We start from the raw sequence: 25792 nt of genomic DNA, 5'->3' as shown, positions 1-25792 counted from the left end.
CTTACTGCTGCTTTGCCATCTGGACCTCATCTCCATCACCCAAATCACCAACTTTCAACTATTTCCGCTGGGGCTTGAGACCCAAATTGAATATGTCCAAACAAGATGATACAGATAATTCCCAAAATCACTCTGACCATATGTTGCCACACTTGAGACTGCTAAAGGATTTTCTAACTTTCAAAAAACTTCCAGAGTTTAACAATTGTGTGACAGTAATGGATGGATACATATATGGTTCAGAGTGTTGCGTGAATCAGTCAAGTCAGGCTTCATGCCCTGACTATAATAAGACAATTTCTGAAGGTCATTATCTTATGGCACTTCTAGCCTCGCTTTTTTCTATGAAGCAAGCTGGGTAATGATGACAGCAGTGTAGGTGTTAATGAATGCTATTTTCTTCTGTCAGACAACGTGCAGACTGTTTTGTTTACAATCAACAAGTATTACTTCAATCAGTGTTAACTGATGGCATGGCTGCTAGATAATAAACAGGTTTATTCTTGTAAGTGTTAAAGGAATAGTTTGTATTTTTTTTAGCAAGGTTGTATGAAATACTTAATATAAATAAATCTTTGAATGGACATACTGAGCATAATGTAAATTTGATTGAAAGGATTTTTTTATTTATTTTTTTGTTTGAAGTAAGGCTGTATGAGATACTTATCCATAGCCAGTGCATTACCTGTGGTAGATTTGGGTTGGTTGAGTTGGAGAAGCAGACAGGAGTACTGGCACAGAAGCTAAGCAATGTACTGTTGTGGACGGGGCTAGCAGCAAAACTTGTTTTAGTCACCTAAAAAAAAGAAATCAATATCACTTTAGTGTGATACTAAAGTGTACACTATATTTAGAATATTTTCACTGTTCAACCTTGTCAAACAACTGTTGAATTTTTCTATTCCTACACATGTCGTGCACTGTATTATGCCGCAGCAGCACTGTCTGACCTAAACAGCTGATCTGCAGCGTAATGCAGTGTGTGGCATGCATAGGTATACGAGAGTTCTCCAGTGGAGAGCCTGTCTGCTTCTGCAAACTGGGGGTGTGCTGACCTACATTTACTGCAGATAATACAATTATAAACATTTATCAAATTAACATTATGTTCAGTATGTCTATTCAAAGATGTATTTTTACAACCTGACTACATATAGTAGATGGTACACAATACACATTTTGCTTGGGCTGAAATCCCAAAGGGCAAAAACAGTTGCTTATCTCCAAACATCTTTTGCTGAATTTCTCCAAAGACGGTAAGTGCCTGAGGCATTCCACTTTGCACAATGACAGAATTGCACCTAGCAGTCACCCTAAATTAGACGTTTTTACTCAGTTGGAAATATGAAAGGGCAATATCTCAAATGGTAGGCAATGGACACATACTATGATTCAAAGATGTGTGCAAGGAAAAGCTACCACATCAAAGCTGTTGTCATGCACAATGATAATAGACAGTTTGCCCAAGGGATTCAGTCAAGTTAGTCTCATTTTATTTATTTAAAGATCACATCCACTCAAGTTTTAAGAAGAAAAAACACTCTAGATACTGCTTTGAAAATAAATAAATAGTGTCTAATATGGTTTGTCACAAAAGAAGATCATTAAAATCATTAAAATCATCTACTCTTCTCCCTCATTAAATACATCTAGAGTCTATGAATATACAATTATTTTTTATAACACAAGTTTAACTGCTGGATACAAGAATGAAGACTGCTTCACTGTAAAGTCCATTCTCAGTTCACTTGAGACTTCAGGTTTCCACATTACCCTTGTGTAAGTTGCATACTGGACCACAATGAGCTCTAAACTACTTGTGGTGTCACAGTAAGCACAGAGAAAAGTTCCTGCTTCAGCAGATTAATATAAGAAATAGCCTTCAAACATCATTCTGCAGGGTGAAGCTAAATCATCCAACTGAAGGAACAGTAAGCAAAACCTATTTATGAGTGGAGCAGGATTTTAACTTGTACATACCTAAACTATATGCAACATAATGAAAAACTGCAAGCAAGGTTGTGGAAATCAACATTGCAGGGAATTCAACAGAATACGTAGAAGACAGTCACACATGTCACTCATAAGAAAGTGGAGTCTTACAAGATTGATGGATGGGAAAGATTCCCATGTTTACGACTTGCTAATGTTTCATTATCCTGAGTGGCAGACTTGGCTGACACAAGGCATCATGTTTGTTTGGTTTCCAGGCATTTCCACATTGGTAAGTGCCAGGTCGGATATGTCAAAGCTTTCAGAATAATATGAGCTACATACTCCCTACTGTAGTTTTAATTACGACTTGGATGTTCACGTGAACACCATTTACAATTTGGAAACTGGTAATTACGATAGACTTGATATCATATACATAGCAATGTTAAACTTTTAACACAGGCAATGATGTCTAAATTTCATGTTATTTTTAATTCATTCATTCATGTATACAGTTAATACAGAATGCATATTCAATCCACAGTATTTGCTAAAAAGCCTTTTTCTTTTGTCTAAATCTAGTCCCCAAGCAGTGAATAACAAATGTAGTCAGGCAACTTCAAATACTGTTTGAAATGTGATAAGTACATAACCTGCTGTGCTCACTACATCTGATTTACAGGTTTGGAGCACTCAGGTTGAGCTTTTTATAACACCTTAATTCTGCACCTTGACTAAATTTAACTCCATTTCTTATGTATTCATGCTTTAACGAGCATTTCTGCAGTTTCTTGACTGTATGCCTGCCTGGTATCTGAAACCAGTATATGTGCTAGCAGGTTGGAGACTCTTATGGTAAATGTCAAAGGTAATCCATTGTACATGTCGAGCACTTGAGTGGAGCTTATGGCCACTCGCTCCAGTCATGCATGCAGTCTATTAAAGCAGAACCTCAATATACTGTATAGCCTCATGCTAAATGCCATGTGCAATTCATCTGACTAATTTTCCAAACATAATCTTCACCTGAGTCTGGGGTGAATACTGTATGTGGAAATAACAACACAATAGTATACAAATTCTCTAGCTGGTTACTTTTTTTTGTTTTGTTTTTTTACCTTTCCTATGTTCTACACATTTTGTAGAAAAGGTCCGGGAAGAGCATGTGTATCACAATTATACCAAACAATTATACCAAAAAAGTCCATATTTTGTAAATACCCAACCAGATTAACTTGACCATGCTTATATGGAAATGTAAGTCATGATAATGTTATATTACAAAGAACTGTCATACAACTTCTTTAGTATTTAATGATCAGCCCAACATACTTTTCTTGATTAAAGCTTCAGACAAAGCTTCTGACATTGGCTATTTTCACAGCATAACCCACATGAATGAGGTATTACAATCATTTATTGAATAAACACAAAAAATCTGAATCATGTATTAAAAGTGAAATAATGGCACCACTTGAAATTGTTGACCTTGCTCCTGCTCCCAATCCTGCTCCTGTGGTTATTATTCATCAAGTGGTCAAGTTGGAGTCAACAGGTTAAACATAATATAATTAAAGCAATGTATCATTGACACATATTCAATGAGATACAAAAGCAGCTCTTTAAAGTAAAGTTTATTGTAAGTCCCAGTAAAAGAAGCCAACAATAAACTTGACTATCCTGATTTCTAACAGGTTCTTGAGAATATGAGCTTATCTACATGATCAGGGGTCAATTACTGATGAAACATCGCTGAGGATGACAGGTGTCTAGAAAGTAAGTAAAGAACAGCTTTAATCGTGATGGGCCATATGGAAATTAGTGAGGGTAAAAAGTGAAAAAGAAGAATCTTATGTGCACATATGCTGAAGAATCTTATGTGTGTTTCAGTGCAGTTCTCTACACTTGTTTCATAGAGGCTGGGAAGGAAGAGGAAGAGACATATGATGAAGTTAAAGCCTTGCACTCGTGCTCTGGATTCATCGTGCTAACTGGTGCATGACTCAGTCATAAACACAACAGCTGGTGGTCTGAAGAGCCCGAGGTAGAGCCCCAGGGTGTGAGATGACCAGCCCACTTATTTACCGGTAGCTTACACAAGGGACAGGAAACAGCGGGGTTCTGGGAGCAGGAGACAACCCTGGCTTCTTTTCAGATTCTGGCATTCTCCTGGAGCCAAAGAACAAGGATGTGCCAAGAAACATCATAATGGCAGATGTTTCATTTGACACATGAAGAAATTCGAGGGTGCAAAATATGTAAACACTGGACATAAGCTTGTCAACCCATTACTCTCTATAAGCCTTCCCAAATGCTTGCAGCTCTTTTCCAACAGGCCTTGAATTAATGAAACTGAAACTACTGAGGCTGGAGATATTCTTTCTCAAGCCTCATCAACATTCTTACAATGGCAAGATTTCAAACTGGTCTTTTCCTGACATTAAGGTTATATGAGCTTGTCAAATTTGTCATGACGGCAAGGCTCCCTGGAGATACAATATGGCTCTATTCAAGTGAGTGGTGTGAGCCTAGTGGGTCCAGATATCTTTTTCTGCAAGATTGCGCCACACTCTCATCAGACAAAAGGATGGGTGATTTAAATGAACTCTCGGTTCACCAATGCTGTACTTGTTTAGTTCCAGATGATTTCTGATGTTTCTTTGCAGCACTTTGCAAGTTGCACGTCCAACATGTTTCATTACAAGCCAATTTCATTGAATGTAATACCTGGCGCCATCAACATAGCAATACAATACTTTCAGCTAGCTACTATAATAAAACACTGCAGCAATATTTCAAGTAAAAGTCTGAGTAGTTAAAGCAGTATTTTAAACTGTATTTCTATTGTAGAAAAAGGTTTTCTGCACTGCAAAATATTAGGGAAATTAATAGTAAAGTGCTGTAAATGGAAAACAATGAAGCAGTGTTTAATTTGCAGTAATATTTTGTGAAATATTGATCCAAACACACAGAAAAACGATCATACAATTAACATTAAAATACAGTTAAGATTACAATGATAGTGTTGAAATAATGTTTTTTGTCAGGTCAATTGGACTATGTCTATAATGCATTATACAGATGCTTACAATATGTATATGCTTATAGCACTGTTTAATTATAGTTATAACCTCTCATAAACATTCATAATGCTTTATAATTATAATTATAATCATGACACATTTTTAAGCAAGGATCATAGTGTATTATACATTTTTATAGTTGTAATACAGTACAGTCATATTATAATGAATTAGAAAAACTGTAAATGTAGCAAAAGAGGCCTTCCACAACAGGTTTCAATCCACAGGCTCCCAGACCAAAGACAACTGCGCTAACCACTCAACCAACAACTCATCCCACTAGCGAAGGGCCAGTGCGTCAAATCATCCGTGATCGTTATTCTCAAGATAGCACTGGTATGCACTGTGACATTACCCCCTCCTTTGGGAAGTGCGTCCCCATGCGACTAGATTCCTCACATGGTATAAGGCTCCTTATTCACTTCCATTCATTTTAATACTTCTGAATTAGAGCTGGTAAGCTGAAATGCACTTCCTGAAGGATGGGATAATGTCACAGTGCAGGCCCGTGCCCGGCAGTGGGCAGATGGACATACAGATATATAGTACAGACATTTGGTATAAAAGGTACATCATATAAAAAGGGCATTTAATATGAACATTCAACATTGTAGCATTATATGACTGAGAATAAGGAAAAGCATAATAGGTCCCCTTTAAGGTGAGCCAAAGTGGCTTTAAAAGGACTTACATTTCTCTACACTAAACCTGCACATATGCTGATTTCTGTATTGATGGTAATACAATTTAATTATACAGCATAACATGTACATTATATGTGTTGAGAAATGACAGATGTTTTTGTCCACTGCTTTGAGATTCTTGAAATTCAAGTTATAAGTGTTTTTTTTAAATATGTCAGTACAGTAACTCTTAAACTATATCTAGCTTTGCTTTTCAATTTTTAAATGCTTAATCGATTTACACTAGGTTACATTTTTCACATTTCTGAACATCTATAAGAAGGCACTGCAGTTTAAATGAAATCGATAGATATTTTGCAATATGCCTGCAATGTAAAGAAACAGGCAATGAAAAATACTTTTATACAGATAAACAGTTTATATTCTAGATTGATATTAGATAGGAGTCATAGAGCAAGAAATAAAATTTACAGTATTTACATGTTTTAACTGTATAACTAATTAATACTGCAAAATACACTATATTATGAAAAACTTTCAGTGTAATTTGCTGAAAACATCAATTAAATGAGAGTCTTATAATGTGGATTTTACAGTTAATGATGTTTGGCATTTTTCAGTGAAATTAAATGAGTAGCACAATAAATGATAATGATAACGATAACGATAAATGTAAATCTCACTGAAAGAATGTGTTTACTAGCAGTGTGGTCATGTTAATTCAGCAAAAATTGTTTTGTTTTTTAAATTACAATAGTTTTAAACTGTAAAATATACAGGTTGTTCAGAAAATCTGAATTCATACTGTATTTTTTACAGAATTATTCTGGCAATCACTGCTGACACTTTTCTCCCATAAAAACAACTGGATTTTTTGTGTGTGTGTTCTTTAATTGTTTTTGGCAGAAACTAGTCACCATAAAATCCACTTACGCCAGTATAATTTTGGCTCTCACAGATCACAGAGTGGAAGCAACAACAGTGCCTGCAGAAGTGTAAAAAGGAAATGAGGCAGCACACGGAGAGGGAACATAGGTCAGACCTCTAACACATTCAGGAGTGTCATTATATCCCCCAAAGGAATTTACAGCAAAACTTATTATTTAATGATATAATTAAAGCCCAGAAATTTGACCTGAGGTTAAGATAAGCCCTCTACATTTTAGCATTAACATAAAAATAATAATGATCTTCAATTAGTCTCTCCACCTCAAAGCCGAAAACAAGATCACACTAAACTGGGTCATGAACCTGTGTAAATCAGTAAGAATTTCCTTATTTATTATAGGAATAACATGCTTTTCTTGCATTGTTTTGTCCAAACTAACAACTACTGGTCTATGAAAACACATTTTCTGGAGTGTTTGAAGGATGGTACTGCCTATCATCTTGTTACTTGGTGAGCCATTATAATCTATTCACTTGACAGTCAAGCAGCTGGGAGCTACTGCAAGCTGCTAACATGAAAATAATGATTGAACTTTAAGACTAGTTTACTGATTGCACAATTTAGGTAAGCACTGCACCATGCTGCCACAGAATAAATATTAGTCAACAGTTTTTTCTGTTGTCCCATGGTGAACGCGTGCATATGACTGATGGCCCATTTCTGAGAAATGAGAGCAAGAGAAGTAATACCCAACTTAACACAGACAGCTTACTGCAAGCACAAAGCCTTTTTTCCTCAATCACTTCATCCCTCGACCATTCCAGGGCAAAACTAAAAACTAAAAAAACATGCACAAGCACCCACAAAGCATCAGGAACAAAAATGCATCCATGTCACATGTACTGTACATGAACACAATAATCCAATGAAGATGATTATTCCATTTGTGTAAAAAACCATTCCATTCATATCTCATATTTCCATACAATTAATTATTGTCCACAATGTAATGAGAATGTTAAAGGGCAACTTAACACAACTCAGTTCAGTTTACACTTTTAGCATTATTAGTCATTAGACTGAAATTGAACCTTGTATCATAAATTGTGACAGAGAAAGATGGTGAAAAAACCTGGCCTTTTGAAGCGTTATATTACCAGAGGTCGCTACGTTTCACTTGTTTCATTCACCTTCATGATGAACTGTCAGAGAACATGAGTTCAAACACACCTCTGATTAAATTCCCTTTTATTGTGTCTGATTGACGACACCAAATGATTGTTGTTTTTCATACATTTAAGAATACTGATCAGGAGATCACTTTCTTAACCTTCTTATCAGGTGATCCTGGTATGGTTGTATGATCTGGAATTTGACTGACAGCTTTCACACTTGTCCAAACCCACTGAACTAACCACAACAGCTTTTGTTTAAACTGAACCAGTCAGATTAGGTATGAAAGGTACTCACTGAAGCACCAACTCAAGTAACATCTGCTAAAAAATACAGAAGCCAGCTGTTCTAGGATTTTACTGAAATGCATTATTGAAGATTATTTTTTGGCATTTATATGACAGTTTTGAGTGTAGATAGACAGTAAAAAGGATTAGAAACTGGTATCACAGGCAACACAGGTCAGCAGCCAGAGACAATCTGTGGATGTCAGGGTACTGCATCTTAACCAGCTGGCTACAAGGTTGCCCCATGACTCATTTTATTAAAAGGTTTATGTCTCCATTATGAACAAATGGGTAGATAGACTGGAGAAGTTGGACAGTATTGATATATTAAAATACTGTTAGTTTGGGGATTTTCATGGGATTTGTTAGTACAAGCCTTGACTTTACATAGCTATTAATTACCCATGGCTCACTTCACATTAAAGTTTGTGTATTTTTTTATTTTATTTTTTTTATTCTGACTGGTAAATGAGAGATAAAAGCATTATGGTATTCAAATATTCAATTTCCTGCTTCAGTAATTCAGGGAAATTATCTCTATATTTAGAGTCCTCAATGATGTTCACAGGGTTTAAAGTTAGCCATTGATGTGCACTGTGGCTTTTGTTTGTACAAAACAATGTCTGCATGTTGGAGCGTCTGAACTATTGATTTTAATACATCAAGAGCCCCCCATGGTTTTGCAACACTGAAACCACCACAGAGGCCTTTCAGTGGCAAAATCTGTCTATGTTTCTTTCAACACAACAACAACAACATCCCTGTCAAGTCTGTAACGCGGGTGCCACCATTATTGTCTGCATTTGTTGACAGCATCTGATGTTTCCATGACAATTTTGGTGCACCATGTTTATCTGTGCTTAATGCTTGTTTATTTCCAAGTCTCTGGGGGCAGGCTTATTTAGCAAATCACCTCAGCCATGTGTACTTGTCTGTGTCTGAAAAACAAAAATAAAAAGTCCCCAGTGTGAAATGTATTTGCATCCTTGACACCTCAATATGATACATACACCCATGTGGGTTTTCCCACAGCACGCTGAGGCTCTCATCTCTCTGAGCCTTATGATTGGTGTCAAGCTTGGGACTTCTATTCAGAGACTACCCTCCAGAGGCAAAGAGGGCTCTATGGGCAAAAGAACGACCATAAACAAAACAGAACGCCTTGGTTGTGTAACACCCGTAATAAGAAATGGTAGGAAAACCACAAACACCCTCTTCACCAGAGGGTGAAAATAGAAGAAGTGATTAGTGTCTGTGTAGTAAACATAATGATATATATGGCTTTGGGTTAATCCTTAAGGTCTCCCCTAGACATGAGGAGACAGACTACACTGTAATTGTGAATGACCACCCACTACTCCCCCACTTATACAATTATATGTCAATGTGACCGCCACGTCCCTCACCAACGTGTCCACACCAACCTCACCTACCGCCAGAAAAATCCTCAGGAAAAACCTTTTCCAGGGGAAAGAAGACTGCATGTGACTTTTCCTTCTGTTACCTCCTCTGGCAGTCTTTCTTTCACTGAAGCATTTATAGGAGATGCAAAGTTGAATCCTTCTTCCATTTTTGTAGTAACAAGTATAAAAAGTATACAAATCATGTAGCAGTGCTGCTGCGCAACACAAACAGCTATTCAGATCACAAATCCCTCAAGTTCAGATGGATTACATCCCACCTGACTCCTTCCTTATCCCAGAGCTCCCCTCACCTCACATACATACAGTTACCACCCATGTCATGATTTAGCTACATAATTAGTCAAGGATACTCTCCATGCCCTATTTTACTGAGTGAGTTTGTTTATTTTCAAGCTTATTTTCTGTGCTATCTCTTAACTTTCCACTCCTCTCTATGCTAATCCCTATACAATCACATCCTTCCTTTAACTTATTGCTGTTATTTTCTAGTTCCTCTCAAGGCTTGAGAGGGTAGAGATCCTTAATCCCCCCTCCATTACTGATTTAGGCCAGCAGTTGATTGAAAAGTGGAAAAAGTGCTATAGCAGTCTCCTACGCTAGCCGGAGGCTTTTCACACTACTCAGAAAACACCATACATGGTGCTGAGAAAGGCTTCCAGGAATCTTGCAGACCATATGCATTTCAGGCATGAACGCCTGCAGAGGGCTGACACATTTCTTCAGGTCAGGACAACTGTCAGACATTCTCATTCACCAAATCTGACTGAGGTGGAAAAGTGTAGCTGGAGGATTCACAATCAAATTCATTTGTATGTGCCATGAAGACAAACTGTCTCGCCAAATCAGAAATAAAACAGCTTTATCATTTTCTACCACAACATTAATGCAAAGCAAGAGGACAACTCATTATCACTCCCAGCTAGACATATATGGACAGGACTTGGCATCACTTTTTAAAGCACTGGATACTACTTTAGGATCATTTTTCAACATGCAGAGCCATATAATATTAACCCTTCTGTGGTGCTATAACAATGCTGTGAGCATCAGTCCAGTGGGATTAACCAGTATCATGGCAGTATGTGGAATAGTCATGAAATTGAATCTATAGATTTGTGTACATGACCACAAATTATCAATTTTTTCATGACACTTTTTATTTGTTTCAATTGGAAGTATCTTTTCGGCCTATACCACATTTTTTCCAGTAAGGACTTTTTTTTCTACTATAACCACTACATTACCTAACGAATCACAAGTTATCCTTGTTTTTCTTTATTTTAATTTGATTATTTATTGATGTCAGTTTTATTATAATCTTTTTAATGTTTTTTTTAATGTGTTAATTGATCTTATTCTATTGCTATTCTGTATCATATCTTTCTGTCATTTACATGGCCTAATACTGATTTTATTTGTGGGCTAGTTGACGACATTGTTTTCATCAATGGTTCCTTCAAGTCAAAATAAAGTATAAAAATCAAAATATATCCTCCCGGTTAATTAACAAGAATACAGAGTTGTGTTATGGCATCACTTCCAAATGTTGGGGTTTCTTTTACGAGAAATGCAATCATTCCATCGGCTTAGTGTATTAAATCTAACATCATGAGCCTCACCATTACCATTGTGTGTATGGGTGTTTGATAAATGGATCAGCCATTAACCATAGGAAACAGAATCTGAAGCTTTGCTGATTGGCCGATTTCTTGAGGCAACGTAGTTTGGGACTCGTGGTTGACTTGGCTATCTCCAAACAGTCCCCTAGACTTTTTCCACCAACCTCAAATACTTCAAACACAGTTTATTAATTTCTGAGGGGGCTACACAAAAAAAATCCTTTATTAATCGCTCTTTGAAAGGTTTCATCTCTCGCCAACAGTGAACACAACTCGAAAACCATAATTTCCATCCTACTCTGGAAACTGGAAGAATTACAAGTCTGCCGGCTGATTTGTACGATTCTTAAGTTCTATTGTGCATCTCTAATGAGAATTGTAGTTTTACACTGATATATCCCCCATAATTAGAAGTTGATAGTATTAAACTGCAGGTGGGAAACACATTGGAGTTATCAGTTTTTAAAAAGCTAATCATTAAATGGGTGAGCATTTATTTATTTTTTCCATATACTGTGACAGTGCCCCCAGTTGGTGCCCAACAGCTTTCTGTAATGGCTGGTGCTATATATGTAGTCCCTGCTGTTGCTGAATGATAAGCCTTCACATATGCACCAGGTTCAAGGTTCAGAAATCAATATTTCAAAGCAGGAGTCATGAATCATCTTCAACCTGACAGAGTGTTACTCTCCAGGTTGAGACCTTTCCAACATTGCATTTGGTTTAGTCCTCCGACAAAGTTTTAATTTTCATATTTCATGGACACGACTTTGCCCTGACATACCTTCACAGAACCGTAGGAAAGATCAGAAGACGTGCATATTTTATTCTATTTATTTTTCAGTTTTTGTGTCAACAGTGACAAAAGTCCTTTAAAAAAGGGGAAAATCTATATATTCTGCCCCAATGAGAGAATCCCTGTGGAAGAGGGCAAAATGTGCTTACAACAGATTGCGCTACGGGTAACTTAAACTAATGTGAAGCTTATAATGTCATATATGAAAAATAAACACTTTAATTTCTAACTATGATGTCTATAAGGTACAATTACAAATTACAATACATAGTGTGTGATGATATGAAAGTGACAGGTGATGGAATTAAATGAGGGATGTGAAATTTAAAGTCCAGTCATCATCCCGCTGATATGGCCTTGGTATGAGATTTGATACAATTTAGTGCAATGGCAGTTTAAGGTTAGGGAAGGGCATTGTGTTGTGGGCAAACTGGGTGCAGTCGACTCCTGTTTGGATTGTCTGCCATGGCTTCATTCCATCTCAAATTGCCACTGGTCAGCTGCAATTACAGCTATTACAGCAATTATCAGAATCCAAATGCCACTATCTCTGTTTTATGTGAAGGGAAAACTCCATGAACACACACAAAATCTTAATCAGTTTGGAATTAATTCACAAATTAAAAGAAAGTAATAGATGTAACAGTCAATAAAAGTTTTGTAACAAAGCAGACTGTCTTTGTCTCCACAGAAACGATGGCTGAGAATGATGGGAATTTTGGCTATTCAAAACAGACACAAAAAATTGATTTCTCAGAATCTAAGGAGACACAATTCAAATGGATGGCCATAACATTTACCTATTGTATTGTTGAGTTATCAAGGACCCTTTTTTGTTTTTGTGTTAAGAAATATTGAAGATATCATTAAAATAAAACCCCAACACATGAATTGACAGGAAGGAAAATGCTTCCGGGAAGCAGGTCCTACAATCTGCCCACTGGACTGATGCTCACAGCGTCATTTAGTGCCATGGGAGGGTTAATATTGAGGTGAATGGACGGCCCTGAACATTGAAAAATGACTGACACGTATGCAGTGTACACAATGTGTTAAAAAGTGACACCAAGGGGTCTTGACCAGGTGTCTGGATGTGATGAGTGGGGAGAACGTGTTGAAGAGAAAAACCTGGGCAGGAAAGGGAGGCTAAATTGCGACACACACATGCACACACACCACACACAGTCAAACACACACAACCTAATCTCCCTCACATCTCATTAACTGCTCTCTCTGAAGATGTATACAGACTGGCAAGAGACTTATTTCCAATTTGGCAGAGCCAAGAGCATCTTAATGGGCTTTGGAAAAAAATGCCCCACAGAATTTTTATATGGATATTTGCAAGGCTAGAGCTTTTACTGTGGTATTCCCACACATTCACTAAAAGTTTCATGTCATCCCATTATTTAGTGATTAGGCATCTGGCTGAGAATACATCGAAAATTACTCCCAAATTTATTTTGCATACCTGCCCTACATATGAAATTAATTAAAAATAGATCAGTGCAACAAACAGAATGTTCCTTACATACTTTTGTGACAATATGCAGAAACGAAACACTAAAAGATTAACCATAACTGCAGTATCACTGCATCTTCTCTGCTACTGTATATGTGTGTGTCCTATAAAATTCCTGACAGAAATGATGAGACAAACAGTATGTGCTGGTACAGGATATTGCTTAATAGCTTGAAAACCTGAAATGCTGATTCTTGCAATGGAATCTTATGGGGACGCTACACTAATAAACTGTATTTTACACTTTTAATAATAAATAAAGTGTATCATCACCATGAATCATTTGCAATTTTGACATAATAAATCTGAAGTCCTAAAACATGTCTAATATGGAACAATATGGACTTCAACCTGCTTCAAAAACATACATTTAAGATTTTGTTGTTTTTAGTTCTAATAAAGTAGTGCATTTAAAATATAGATGTTAATAGGTGTTGTAGCATGGGCTAGGTGGTGTCAGAATTGAGTAAGCTCTAATGTTCACAATGGGAGCTGTGGTCCTCACATTAATTATCACAGCATACATCTTTGGTAAATGGGTTGTGTTTATTGGGGAACTGCATGCATCTCACAACCTGCAAACAGCCAACTGCAGATCACAATGATAAAGGGAGCGAGAGAGAGAGTTTCACCATCAGGAATTCACATGAGGAAAAATTATGCTGTATTGTATAACAGCTAATAACTGTTCTGTTAAGAGAAATCAAATAATATTCTTTAAAGTTGGTTCGGATGAACCCCAAAGGTAATTGTTATTCTTGAGAAAGGAAATATAAGACTCAGGCACTGCATTAATAGGAACTGCAGCACATCAAGTGATTTTGTTTCAAAGCCGTAGCAAAGAGCCGAGTCCACCCATGAGAATCCCAACTGCTCTGTGTAAGTAGATGTTGATATTAACAGCAAAGCCTTGGAGCAAGAGCTCCATGGCAGGGCCTGACTGAAGCATTCAGAAGCCGATGCGTTTAAGAACAAAGGCCTGACAATCAAGCAGCATTGTGAGCATGACACCATAACTAATGTCTGACACATGCACACATGGGTGATCCACACAGGCAAGCTGTACTATATTGTTGGCTGACTGCTGTGTAGAACACAAGGCAATGGTACACTGACAACACGGACATGAGGGCAGGGGAATCACAAGCTCAACCTGGTGTAGTTTAATGAAGCTGTCCACTAGCCAGTTGAAGACAGTTTTCAGATTCACCCCATATAGTGCAGAGTATTTCAGCACCGCTACCCTGTCCTACCCACATGCTGTTTGCAAAGAATGCTGGAAAGCTTTTGAGGGACCTCTTACTGTATGAAAACTAGTCTAAAGCCAGCTAGGATTATTCTTACTGGCTTCTACCTCCCACCACTCCCATACTGTGTGCCAGCTCAAGAGCCCTTTGGAAAAAGTAGCACTCTTTTAATCAATTAAAAGGACCTCAAACCAAGTCACCCAGCTCTGCCAATTACTTAATATGTCATCAACGACATCAACAACAAACAGTTATTTCAATCTCAAAATAAAACTGTACTGTATATGTGATGACAATTTGCCAAGCACAGCAGTGAGCATTACAGAGGCGTGCTGAGCGTGCATTATATCTCTTCATGGTGGATCCACACACATAAATCTGACAGTCGCAAAAGTAGCAGGAAACTTTGCACTGCATGTTTATGCTTTCAACTGCCGTGATATTTGTGAGGGGTTATTATTAGCCTAGCCACTCTGAATAGAAGCCATACTTGGTAGTTATATATTGAATGGCAAATATACAGTCTTTACAGAATTAGATAAAGGATAGCAAAAACTACAAATAAATGGCAGAGTCTCCTGGTGTAATCCTTGAAACATCGATTTGGGGTTTCTGCTCTGACGGTTTACCGAGTTCTTTATGTTCTGGATCAGTTTTATGACTCTGGAGCCCATGAGACTCATTTAAACACTGCTGTAATATTTCAATGATGGATGGCCAGCAGAATTTAGACAGGAGCTTTGTAAATGTGCTTATTCAAAAAGGGTCTGACAAATATGCCTCAGAGAAGAACGCTACTTAAATTCAGAACCTCACAAACAAAACACATGTGTATTCATTTTTGACCTTTAAAAAAAACATTTGAATTCAATAAACATTTAACATAAGTGATATCTAAAGGTCAATTTAAGTTAAATTGTGGATTCAGTAATTTGCCCGTTGCATTTTCATACACAAACTAACATCTGTATAAACATATGTGTTCTATTGGTCACCTCTTAAATAATTTAGCTCAGCTCGCCTGTGGCAGAGAGCTGTCAAAATAATTACCTAATGCAAATTGGAGCTTACACTCTGAAGTAGTCACCGCTGCAGAAGAATTAAACCTGTGTGTGTTTGTATCTAGAGGTATAGTAGTAGCATGACATAGCAAATGATGAAGGGATGAGCACTAACTCTGCTCATGCAGCTCACCACACGTGAGTATTAGCATAGCTAATTACGCATAATTGAGTGTTTTTTACTATGCCATCTCCTGAGGCTTATATCTAACCTCTGTTGTATTTATGCAGAGGTTATTTGGAGGCACAGTACCCAAAAACATGAATGTGAATGTGGTCAACGGACCTGTGTCTGACATTAAAAATATTGTTTAGTTGTAAATAACTGAAAGTAGATGTGGTGTGTTACATGAGACACAAAAATAAGAACACAACTTTTTGTAATCTAATAAAAGTATCTGTCAAATTAATGTATAGAAGGTTTTCTGACACAATCTGAATTTCTGCTGCTGTAACTGAACCTTTCCAGTGCTCCAGGCAGGGTGAGACCAATAAAAAACTATGTGACTACCTTTGAGACGGCATGATTTTCATTCATATAAGAATAACAGTTGAAGTAAACAATAATAATTGGGATAAATAAAACAATCAATTGTATGAATAAAGTATAGACTAGTTAATCAAAAAATGTTAAATCAATGATGTTCATGTTTTATGTTATTAAGTTGGAGCTACTTCACATATTTGGATGGACTAAACGAAGCTGTAATAACTAACAAAGCAATACTTTTGCAACACTGAAGGCAAGAAGGAAAGAATCATGTTTTATGGTGTCTTTAAAAGTCTACAATGTTAGTAAAAACAAAGATTATGTACATAATATTTAATCTATGTTGATTCTTGAGCTAGAGATCTTTTGCTTCTATAGATTTTTCAACAGATCTTCTTTTCAGGACACACAGATGCTATTTTTGTTAGTTATTGATGACATTGATTGATACATTTTAAAAAGGTCTGTATGGCCAACAAGGACTCTGACTTTAAATGTAACATATACAGTTGATGTTCCTGGATTAAATAGGTATAAAATAATGTAATACAACACAAACCTTGCACAGACACAGACTTACTCACGCATTGAATCAGCAACAAAACTATCACATTCCCATCCAGCCAAAAACCATGTGAAAACCAAATAAGGCGGCTCTATGATCATTACTGCTTGACACTGCCAATTACCAATACAGTATCTCTATTTTGTTGGTAAGAGGCAATAGAAGGATTAACTTCAGGCCTCTCCGGTTCTCCTCTTCCCTCTCATGAAGCAGACTATGTTTACTGACTAATCTCCTTCCCTGCTTTGACCATAAATGTGATTACCACCACACAAGAGATAATAAAACCCCATATCTCTGCTGTACCAAAGAGCATGAATTAAAACCTAAGCTTTAGCCTTGAGGAATATCGGAGAAAAAAAAAATCCACAGCATAAGGAATATTTGGTGCTGAGTGCATACAGCCCCCTACTGGTAAACACTATTCACTATTTAGACAAAACAGAACACAACAAGCTCCATGATTTTCTGTTGAATATGAGCAACAGGTATGCTGCCAGTTTCACAACGTGTCTTCTGTTGTGACTGTTGCAAAGTCTGTCTCCATTTAATCAACTCTATACACAAAAGACTTCACATTTAGTTGACTGTAAGAAAATAATATCTTGAAGTCTCCCATATGGGGGTTTTGGTGCTGTTAAATTGGTTGGCTTTAATATTTATAACCTATGAAGTCACCTCTATAGGATGACATACATCTTGGTGGCGAGAGTGCTAAGAAGTGGTAAATTTGGTCAGTGTGCTATTATTCATCATTTTTACAACATGCTGGTGTCAATGTGGCATCTGAAATGTAAAAGAATAGTGAGTGTAGCCACATGGGAATGGTTAGTGTGAGATTTATGCAGAGACTTCTCGAGCAACATTACTGTTGCTTTTAGCACAGATGGATGAAATGATATGTAGCCTATATGTATGTATTCTGGGTATTAAATCCAGTGTTTGGCTTCTACTTAATGTGGAATAATGAATGAAATGCAGCTCCCTGTGATTCATCATTAGGCAATGAGGGGAATGCTAACCATTAAATGACAGAAATCTAACTCAAGTCCCACTCTACCGCAATATCGCTTTGATTTAACACTTAAAGAAATACAAATAAAAAACACAGACTGAATGAAGATTTAGAATTAGATTTCAGACAAATGCTCTGACAAAGTCCGCACCATGCACATACCAGTGTGCAATATCACACTTATTGTGATGCCTATAGACATTATAAAGGTTTGACGAAGATCATATAGTTCAGGTGTGTGGCAATCATCCTGACATTGTTTGATTTGAGGGGGAAATAAGACATGTGACACGTGGTGAAAGAAGGAGAGAGGAGACGCTGCAATGATTTGTCACTTTTCCTTACCTGATATTTCCTGATGAGGTACATTGACAAGGCTGAATCCTTTAGCGTTATATGCTTGTCTAACCTCGCTGCAGCTCCGCGCTTTGCTTTCACCACCAAATGACAGGGACAGCACCGACAGAGTACATAAGGCGACTTGCAGTCTCCACATCGCACACATCAGTGAAATCCTTGATAATGTTTCACAGGGAAACGCGAGCTCCGTCAGAGAAAGAAATCCAAAGAGAGGCTGATCGAAAGATTTCTCCAGTGAGCGGGACGTCAGATGTTCATTGAAACAAAAAGCCAAACAAAACCAAAAAAATCACTCCTCACTTTAGATTCTGGTACGTCCACCTCATTGCAAAAAGCTTGTTCTCTTTCCTCTTGAAAAGACGATCCCGGTGAGTCCGATTGCTCCCAGCTTGAACAAATCCGTTTGAAGAGACAGTTGCTGCTGGTGCTCTCTGTGCCAACAACTTCTCCCGCACACACGGCAGCCCTGATGTGTCAGTGTGAGGAAAGCTAAATGAAACGGAGACACGCTGCACAGCGAGCAGAGCACACAAGGGCAAGGCAAAACATGGAGTGGAGTGGCTTCGAATTCAGCACCTCGCATCCAGGGGTCCTCTGCGTGTGTGCGTCTTTGGTAATGCGCACAATAGACACATGTTGGAAACGCAGGGACCATGGAATTGTGTAGGCGGGATAGACCCACACATTGATCAAACTCATTAGAGTTTCTTTCCTGTTTTCCGTGTGGTTTGTCCACAAACTCACTGGACCTCTAATGCTTAGTGTCTTTTGTTGGACCTGTAGAGGTAGCCTGGCATGACAAAGCCAATCAGATGTATTCAGAATAAGATACACAACACATGCAGCAGCCAACAATTTGCACCAAGATGCTTTTTGGCACTGACAGGTGCGCACACACACACACACACACACACACTGAGTAGATTTGAAAGTTGTCCTGAATCACGTTTTTCTGCCATCTTGGTGCAATTTTGTCCAATTAGAATATGCTTAAAGTAATCTTGAATACTTTCATTTAAATAAATATCTGTTAAGTCACTATAGGTCTATCTTTTGCAGAATGAGGTGCAACATAATGGTGATGGAGCCTGTGGCCCACAGTTGAAAGCCTTTCCATTTGTAGTATGAATTGGATGTCTGTGGCGACATTGCTGGGAAAAATTAAAAGGTGATGTACAATCATTGACTCAGCACTGGTTGGTTCGCTAGAAAGTGTTGGTGGATCTAACGCAACAGACTTGCTCTGCAACTCACTTACATGTGAAGGATCGTACTATTTTGTTTGTGTTTTTTTTTCTGTTCTCTGCTAGCATGACGTCACACAGGCAACGCAGTTTACATCCCTGGGAGTCAGGTCCAAAAACACACCTGCAATTACCACTTATCACCATAGGTGCTGCCAAAGAGATTTAAGATTGTTACTTTAACTTCTACATTTTTAGTTTGGATCCTGGACCATATTCAGCTCTCCTAGTCTCGTCTTGCTTTTATTGCCTGTTGAACAACCTTTTTAAGCATTCTCACAAATAAAACCATGATCATTTAAATAGGGCACAGCGGTTTACATGTGTTACATTTATAAAGATAATTTTACGTAATTTAAGTGCACCAGCCAAAAAATGTTATATTGCCATTGGCAGTACAGAACTGATTTATCACATTATAAGATCAAAGTGTTGTTATTTAAAAACATGTATTTATATGTCTTGTTACAATGGGAAAACTTAGTTTTTTCTAAAAGAAGGAAATGTTTTCTTGTTATGATGAAGAAATATAAGAAAACAAGTAACTTGTTATAAATTGTTAGAAACCCCCTTTTGAGAATATAAAAGTAGACCGCATCTCTTAATATCCTGCAAACACTCACATGGTGTGTTTTGTGGTTTTGGAACTACCACTATACAGCTGGCTTGTTAAAATCAACTTTAAAAAATGCATTGTAAACACACAATCAGCCATAATTCAGGGTTGTGAAATGTAAAGGAGAAATCAGAAAAGCAGTTTCACCGGTGCTAGACTGCAGAACATGGTGAGTGTGAGAATTTGAATAAAATTATCAAGGCTGAATTCCTTCAGTGCTGATAAATACTGAAAATCTTGCCAGACAGTAGATTGAGTTTGTGGACACAATGATGACGTTGTTTAAGTTGTTTGATATGTAACAAGAAAGGAGTTGTTCGAAACAGGAAAGACCTTCAGTATACCTGAAACGATAAGTAAAAGGAATTCTCAATATCTCGTGACAAGTATTTGACATTTTTCCTTTTATTGAACAACAGACAGTAGAGTTGTAACAGAAAATAAAGGGCAAGAGAAGAAGGGAGGAGATGATATACAACAAGGTGTCTGGAATCAAACCAAGGATGTTGCAATAACAACTTTGGCCCCAGAGCCCCCAGGATGCCCCAGTATCTCACTGTAAATGTTGTTAATACAAAGAGGATGTTGTCTTGAAGAAAAATGTTCTCTTTATCTTAAGTTTACTTATTATAACTCTATAGCACTAGCCATATTCGGGTGAAATTGTGGGTATATGGAGACATTACATGACCAAAATTACCTTAGTAACAACACATCTCAAAAAGTATGTGGGCGAGAGCTACAGTATGCTGCACAAAACAAGGTAATGGCACATTGTTAAAATAATGATTTCTCCATTTTATGAACTCTGACCTGTGAATCTGCCAAAGCCGACCAAGAGGTTGCACTCAAGCAGGGAAATTGAATCTGAATTTGACATTGCTTTAGCTTGGAATCAGTTGAAGTGAATGGGAGACGCAGGGTGGAGGTGGAATGTGGCTTAACCTTCACCTTACATAGTCAATTTAAGTGCAGTGAGCCCAAGGAAATAAGATTTGAAGGACATGTTGGTGCAGGAGTTACTGGTAGTTCCAAGGGGCACAACTTGTAGAAGTGGTTTGATAAAACTCAACTTCGGAAAAACAGAGGAGCATGCTCCGCATTACAACAAAGACAACTGACTCCATTAACTACATTGACAACAAGAAGAGTTGGGTCAGGATCTAACTGTTTGGTCATCACATGTATGTGCATTAATGTTCGTTTTGCAGTAATTACTTAATGTCACAATCTTGCAAAAACAGAGACCCTTCTGAGTTACAAAACATGGAGGTAAATGCAGCAGTCTGTCAACATCAGATGGGAATATACAAGGAAAAAATAACTGCAGAGAGTGCTACCAGTCAAACATCAGGCTGAAGTGTGTTTGATGACTGCCAGCTAGACACATTTTATGCAGTATAGTTTGCATCGAGTTATCGTTAGTTTAAAGTTCAGTATTGACCAACTGGTCTCAGCTGATTACTGTCGTTGCAGCAGCTCAGCAGTTTGCATTTTGAGGACAAATTGAGAGGCGTTTTGTGTTTTCCTACCATCTCCAAGTATTCAAGCCTGCGAACCCCATTTGTGACTATACACAAACCTCCCCCCAATCCACACAACTATGAACCATTTCTTATTCAAATGATCATCTTCCTCAAAGTTTCGCAGCTGAAATCAGCCTTATAAAATACATTTGTTTCTTCTATATGAAAAACAGTATAACTCTAATTTTGCAGTAATGTCTACTATTGTAGGTGACAGCAGACAAGAAATTATCCTTCAGGAACATATTGCTATTTGAGAAAAAAGCACATTAGGTTCCCAGAGTGTAAAATAATTCAATGTAAAAGTTTACAAATGATAACGGAGATGACTAATAAAAACCATGTTGCCGTTTCTTCATTCTGGCTCTCATTCGAAACACAACGTGAAGCAGAGAACAAATGAGTCAACATCACCACCGGGTCACTGAGTCACTGGTTCAAAGCATTATAAGAGAAGCCTCCTGTTGGGGACCATATCAATGAAAATCTTCAAGACCTAATTTTTGTCAATAGGCATCTCATTGAATATGGCCAGTAGGGGGAGATCTGACTGCTGCTCTTGACCACATAGATTTCTCAGCCTTGTTTTTACCAGTTTCAGTTTTGAAAAAGAGAGTTCTACAGTTGCTGTTGAGACAGGTAGAGTGACATGTGTTTCAATGAGTTGTTGCATGGTGCTTTGGAGAGTTGACAATGATGGTGTAAAGTTTTGCAACCATTGTGAAAAAATCCACAAAGTGTATGCTTGATTTTGCACTCTCTGCTAAAGCCGAGTTTAAACATTGTGCATGACAATGCACATACAGTGCCTTTTTATTCTGCTGTTGTATCCTGGACTATTGCTCTTTGTAAGGTTTGCTTATGTTGGTTGCCCCATTGTATCTCTGCCCATAGATGTCTTCTAGTTTCAGCTGAATCTCCTCCAGTCACTTTCTAGTTGTTGACTAGACATCCTAGAGCTGGATGAAACTCTTTTTTGTGGTCATGCCATGCATATATCACACAACAAAGGGCACCTACTTCATGTGCGATACATCAGTGGTCTCATCGAGGAAAATGGAAAGTAGTGATGCTTCCATCACTTTCCCATGAAGACCAAGTGCTCTTACATGGTCATTTTATGTTATATATGGAGAGGAGGATAACCTGGTGCCTTTGCCTTGTTGCTTTCTTTTTCTTGATAACAGTCAAGATAAAGCTAGAGGACATTGTCATATTGGCCAACTGAGTCCACCAGATGCAGGGAATTTCCTCTGTTTGAACTTACATAGCTTTCATCACTACCCCTGTAGGCCAAACCTTGTCTTGCTAGGTAAATTGTAATGCCCATTATCAGAAGATAATCTCTCTGTTCTTCTGCCTCTCCCTTTCTTTGGCTGCTTGCATTTGAAAATCAGTTACTGCAAAAGCCATGCCCAATGCCTTTCTTTTTAAAACACAGGCATTCATACCTATAACTGCAACAAGGTAAAATTTAGACTTATATGAAAGCCATTTATTTACACACACACATTATACCCATTTTATATTCTTTATGTTGGCTCCCCATCAGGTTTAGAATTAATTTTAAGGTTCTTGTAATAACTTATAGAACTCTGCACAATCAGGCACCTGAATACGTATGTGACCTTCTCAATCCATAAATACCCAGTAAGTGATTAAGGTCTGCTGACCAGGGCCTACTGATTATCCCTCGCTACAGACTGAAAACAAAAGGTGATCGGGCCTTTGAAGTAGTGGCTCCAATGCTGTGGAACTCTCTACCTTTAGGGTTACGATCTGCAGCTTCTGTAGAGGTTTTTCAAAAGCAACTGAAGACTCACCTGTTTAAATTGGCCTTTATCTCACCTTAAATTGATTTAGTGCTTGTTTCTCTTCTATGTTCTCTGTTTGCCTGTTTTTGCTTTTATATTTTGATGTATTTTATGTTTTAATTGAGTTTTTATTGCTTTTCTTTCTTCTAGCTCATTGATTGTATGTTTTCATTGCTTTGTTTTTTTAATGTTTGCATGTTTTATGGTATTTTTGTATTCTGTGAAGTACTTTGTGAATTTTATTTCTGTGTAAGGTGCTATACTAAATAAATGTAATATTATTATTATTATTAACTAACTGCATTTGTTGGATTATCTGATCTGACAACTATGTCAAGTCATAATTAAATTATGAAAAGAGCAGAGGAGAATGACCTTCAAAAAAACTTCCACTTAGTGCCTGAAGTGCAGGAAAGCTGTCTATGGAAAAGGCTTAGTCACCGTGCTACATGTCTGCTCAAAGTGTTTTTGAGAGACACATGATGTTCAAACAACATGATTTTGCCTAGTCTGCCCCCTTAATTAGTTAATTATTCATTAATTTTTGTTCTACCATTATTTATAGGCTATTTAGCCCAGTTTTCATTTTGACTTATTCTGTTTTCATGAATGGGACACCAAAAGAGAAATACAAATTTGCATTATGATGCCATAAATTCAAAAAAGCGTAAATGGTTACCTCAAGTTTCTTGATGAAGCTCTCTTATCACACATTGATTGTTGCAATATTATCATTATAATCACCTATGAGTACAGTGGTTGTTTATTATTATTATTATTATGGCTTATTATTGTCCATTTGGGGTATTAACACTTCTTTGGTTATTTAAATAACACTGATAATACAATTATGTGATGAATGCTGTTTTAATAATAAAATCACATCACCAAAATATGCAAATATTTCCTTCCAATAACCATTTTCAGTTTCATTTGAGATTATACTAATGGCCATGCAAAACAATTGGTGCCTACTTAGATTATAAACAATGTGACCAAAATGCAGGTGATGATTAAACAAACTCATTTTGTGACTTTAGACATTCCTTTGTGAGGACAATGCCTTCCAATATAATAACAGAGTATATCTTTTAGTATTACCAATGCGGTAGCCAGGTACTCAGGTACATTTTACTCATTTGCGGTTTTAGGTATATAACGACTCCTGGCAGTGTTAAATTCATTCTACTTGAACAGGCCTAGCATGTGTGATTCACTGCTGCAGTGCACCATCATTCTGACTCTGGCATGCCTCCACATGTTTAATCCCACAGAATTCCATGCAGATCTGCTCTTATACGTTTTGTCATTCATAAAAAGCCAGCAGCTGAAGCAGTACATAGCATCATTCTGAGGAGGATACTGTAAGCAGGTGTTTTCATCATACCAGCAACCCTGAAAAGCCTGCCCATCATGTTCATGTGGGAACTGGACAACAGGACTTCAGGGCCCAAATGAAGTTGAGAATTTTATGAAGGCACCATTGTACTTGATATTGTACTTCTCAACACTGACCGGATCTGTTAGATTTGGTAACCATAGCCTTCTCTCTCAATCTCCATATCCTTCCTTCCTGTCTCCATGTCCTCCATTTCTGTCTCTGTCTGTGTCCTATCTTTTTTACTCTGTTCTGGGCATTATCTTTTAAATTTGGCTCCCCATCTATTAAATACAATTGATATAATAAAACAGAAATATTGTACTTAATCACCAGCTGGTTCTCCAACACTCTTTGAACTGTAGCTTTTAGGGTTAGCCCCCTAAAGGACTCTTTTCAACATAACTATATGTTAAAGGTGAATCTCATTCATAATACAATTCACTGATATACTGTGTATTCATCATTGTTTGAAATATTCTTTTTATTCATTAGCCTACTAGTTATTAGCCTACATCCAACTCATGTTGGAGCTAGAAAAGCTAGAAAGAAGCTAATGTAGGTATTTGATTGGCTGAAGCATGCTAATGGTCTGGTTCGCAAACAACACATAGCTTCATATTGACTTTAAACTAAATTTAGTCTATTAAACAGTCAAAACTATCAGACCCCTGTATCTCTACAGAATGCAGACTGAAAGATGGTTTTAATGCGTTTTGGTGACTCACTGTTCACACCTGTGTCTATCATGTGTCTCCAAAGTGTCCAGCTGACCACTTATGTTCAGATATAGTTAATGCCTACACCACTTCCGCTGTAAGGTTCAAGGGCACTGCTAGAGTGTCACATGACCATGTATGTATTATACGATCTGGATGGGGCCTATTCAGCTTTTCAGTATATTCTAGCTTCTTGGTTTACTTCAGAGGGCATTTTGGCCTTCTGAATATGCGCAAAAGTGTTTCTAACACTGGCCCTACATGTAAGGTCCTGTTTTTAATCACTTTTCTCATGTTGAAGAAAGTTTTACCAATATAAAACCTCCATGGATAAAAAAAATCATAATAGGAAGAACCATATTTTACCTTGTTTGAAGTTCAAAGT

General features: G+C 37.4%; 1 protein-coding gene across 1 annotated transcript in view; it reads right to left on the bottom strand.

Annotated features, from left to right (window-relative positions):
* gpc6a (glypican 6a) overlaps positions 1-18255 on the bottom strand; it is a 148908-nt gene extending 130653 nt beyond the window's left edge. The window contains exon 1 of the mRNA XM_053318172.1: positions 18096-18255. Within this exon, the coding sequence (XP_053174147.1) occupies positions 18096-18255 (160 nt within the window). The remainder of the gene's footprint in view (positions 1-18095) is intronic.
* Between the last annotated feature and the right edge of the window lie 7537 nt (positions 18256-25792).

The sequence above is a fragment of the Scomber japonicus genome, chromosome 1 (assembly GCF_027409825.1).
Source record: "Scomber japonicus isolate fScoJap1 chromosome 1, fScoJap1.pri, whole genome shotgun sequence".
In the NCBI taxonomy this organism is placed as follows: domain Eukaryota; kingdom Metazoa; phylum Chordata; class Actinopteri; order Scombriformes; family Scombridae; genus Scomber; species Scomber japonicus.
This window is presented reverse-complemented; position numbering and strand designations above follow the sequence as displayed.